At 59.5% G+C, this 2,263-nt stretch overlaps 2 protein-coding genes across 2 annotated transcripts in view; one reads left to right on the plus strand and one right to left on the minus strand.

Annotated features, from left to right (window-relative positions):
• Nucleotides 1-1,349, plus strand: part of H696_00067 (hypothetical protein) — a gene marked incomplete at both ends in the record, with an annotated part of 1,703 nt that extends 354 nt beyond the window's left edge. The window contains 4 exons of the mRNA XM_009493897.1: nt 19-90; nt 182-505; nt 805-1,043; nt 1,215-1,349. Of these exons, the coding sequence (XP_009492172.1) occupies nt 19-90; nt 182-505; nt 805-1,043; nt 1,215-1,349 (770 nt within the window). The remainder of the gene's footprint in view (nt 1-18; nt 91-181; nt 506-804; nt 1,044-1,214) is intronic.
• A 235-nt stretch (nt 1,350-1,584) lies between these two features.
• On the minus strand, nt 1,585-2,254 carry H696_00068 (hypothetical protein; the record flags this gene model as incomplete). Its single annotated transcript, XM_009493898.1, has 3 exons — nt 1,585-1,597; nt 1,681-1,976; nt 2,078-2,254. 3 exons carry the CDS (start codon nt 2,252-2,254, stop codon nt 1,585-1,587), a joined length of 486 nt encoding a protein of 161 aa, XP_009492173.1.
• Nucleotides 2,255-2,263: the final 9 nt, after the last annotated feature.

A 2,263-nucleotide genomic window follows, 5' to 3' on the forward strand; every position in this document is an offset into this window, starting at 1 on the left:
CCACCACCACCACCACAGGTCTCGACCCGATGCAGCGGGAATTCCGTCGTCTGATGGATGAGATGAAGTCTCACGACCATGATTTCCACCGTGCGCCCGGCCGTCCTCGCCCCTGCGTGCCCTTGTCCGCCCTTCTGACCTCCCCGCCCCCCTCGTGTCCCTCCTGCCCTGGCCTCGGTAGGCGCCAAAAATGCGGCTCTCAGGCGGTCAAACAACTACCAAAAGACTCTGGCCTCCTTGTCGTCCGACACATCGATCTCCTACATTGCGCCGCCGAGCTCGCGCGATCTGTCGGCTCTACGTAATGACCACCTCCGGTCTTTGACTGCTCTGTCCCGAAAGGCCTCCTCCTGTGGCAAGGCGCGGGCCCTCCTGCGGCGGACAATCACCGCCCTCGATCGGACCCTGGTCAAGTATGAGCTAGATGTCGAGGAGGAACGTGCGCGCGAGCGGGGAGCCGTTGCCGGGAGTGAATTGGCCGCCACCCCGATGGATCGTCGATCCCGTGCGTGTGACAGGCATCGGCTTCCCTTTGCCTGGGCGAGGGCCCATCCTCAATCTCTCTCTCTCTCTTTTCCCTCTCTTTTTCCCTCTCTTTTTCCTCTCTTTTTCCCTCTCTCCCTCCCTCTTTCTTTTTCCCTCTCTCCCTCTTTTTTTCTCCCTCGCGCTCTCTCTCTTTCTTTTTCCCTCTCTCTCTCCCTCTTTCTTTTTCCCTCTCTCTCTCCCTCGCGCTCTCTCTCTCTCTCTTTCTCCCTCCCTCCCCCCCTCCCTCCCTCTGACATATGTGGAATTCCAAACAAACAGGCCCGCCGACTGGCCCCCTGACGCTGCCTCCTTCTCCGCAGAAGAAGAAGCAAATCAACCCCATCTTCACATCGCACCCGGTGTCGGCGCTGCTATACCTGCCGGAGTCCTCCTCCACAACGGACACTCTTCCCCTGGGAACGGGCACGATCGAAGAGGAGGAGGATCCGGAGCCGACCGAGGGCGCCGATGGCGAGCCGCTTTACTGCTACTGCCGGAACATTTCCTACGGCGACATGGTCGCATGTGACAATCGCCAGGCACGTATTTCCCTCTCCCGCCCTCCTGCATTGTGTGACTCCTTTTGCTTGTGTGCCTGCTGCCTCTGCCTCTGTGTTGCTCTTTCACGGCAACCGGCCTGTTGTCTGCCGCCGGAATCGAAATGACTAACTTCTCCTCCATGCACATAGTGCACATACGAGTGGTTCCATTACTCCTGCGTCGGGCTGTCCCTTCAACCGAAGGGCGTCTGGTTTTGCAGCGAGTGCCTGGTCAAGCAGCGTGATGCACGGCTACTGCGTAACAGCAGCAACATCAAGTCCTAAAGTGGGACATGGTCGGTCTGGGGCACCGTTCCCCCCCCCCCCCCCCTACCCCCCCTGCCGAAATGAATGTTCTCGCTGGCGCCGGCAAAGATGGCTAATGTATTTGCGTAGGGTAGAAAGGAGGAGGGCGGAGAGGACAACGGAGCGAGGGGAGCGGGGAAGCACGCGAGCATGCGCACATTTTGCTGCTCTTGATGCCCAGCTTTCCCGGGCTGCGGGAGGAAGAGAAAATCCGCTACTTCTTCTTCCTAAATGCCACACAAGGGACACGATGGAAGGGAGGTTAGTGCTTTGAGCAACTGAGGAGGGGGGGAGAAAAGGAGAAACGTACTTGGAGCCCTTGCTCTCAAAGTCCTGGAGAGCCTTCTCCAAGACCGGCTTGTACTCCTCCGAGGCCAGGTAGGCCAGCAGCGCCTTCGGTCCGTTCTTCTCGAGAGCCTTGACGATCTCCGGGATCAGGGGGTTGCCGGCGGCCTTGAACACAGACTCCTCCCCATCCAGCGGGAGCCCGGCCATCTCGGCGGGGAAGAAGGCAATGTCATTGCCCTGGATATTGAACTCGACCAACTTCGAGAGCTTGCCAATCTCTGGCGGGAGATGCGTGAGGCGGTTGTCACGGAGAGAAATCTAACCCGAACGGGGCCACAAACGAGGGACCGGAGAGGGCGTTAGCTGCTTGTCCACAGGGGCAAAGGGAGCGCCCATGCTCATGCCAAATGGGCCCGTACAAGGGAGAGGTTGGTGAGATTCCCAATCTCTGCCGGGAGACTGGTGATCTTGTTGTCCGAGAGGAAGAGGTGACGCAAGGTGGCTACGACATGGGAGTGGGAGGCAAGTCCCGGGGCAGGGGGGAGGGGACACGAGAGGCAAGCAACACCGGTCAGGACGATGAGCCAGAGCAACATGACAGAGAG

This window comes from Fonticula alba, assembly GCF_000388065.1.
Source record: "Fonticula alba strain ATCC 38817 unplaced genomic scaffold supercont2.1, whole genome shotgun sequence".
Classification (NCBI taxonomy): domain Eukaryota; order Rotosphaerida; family Fonticulaceae; genus Fonticula; species Fonticula alba.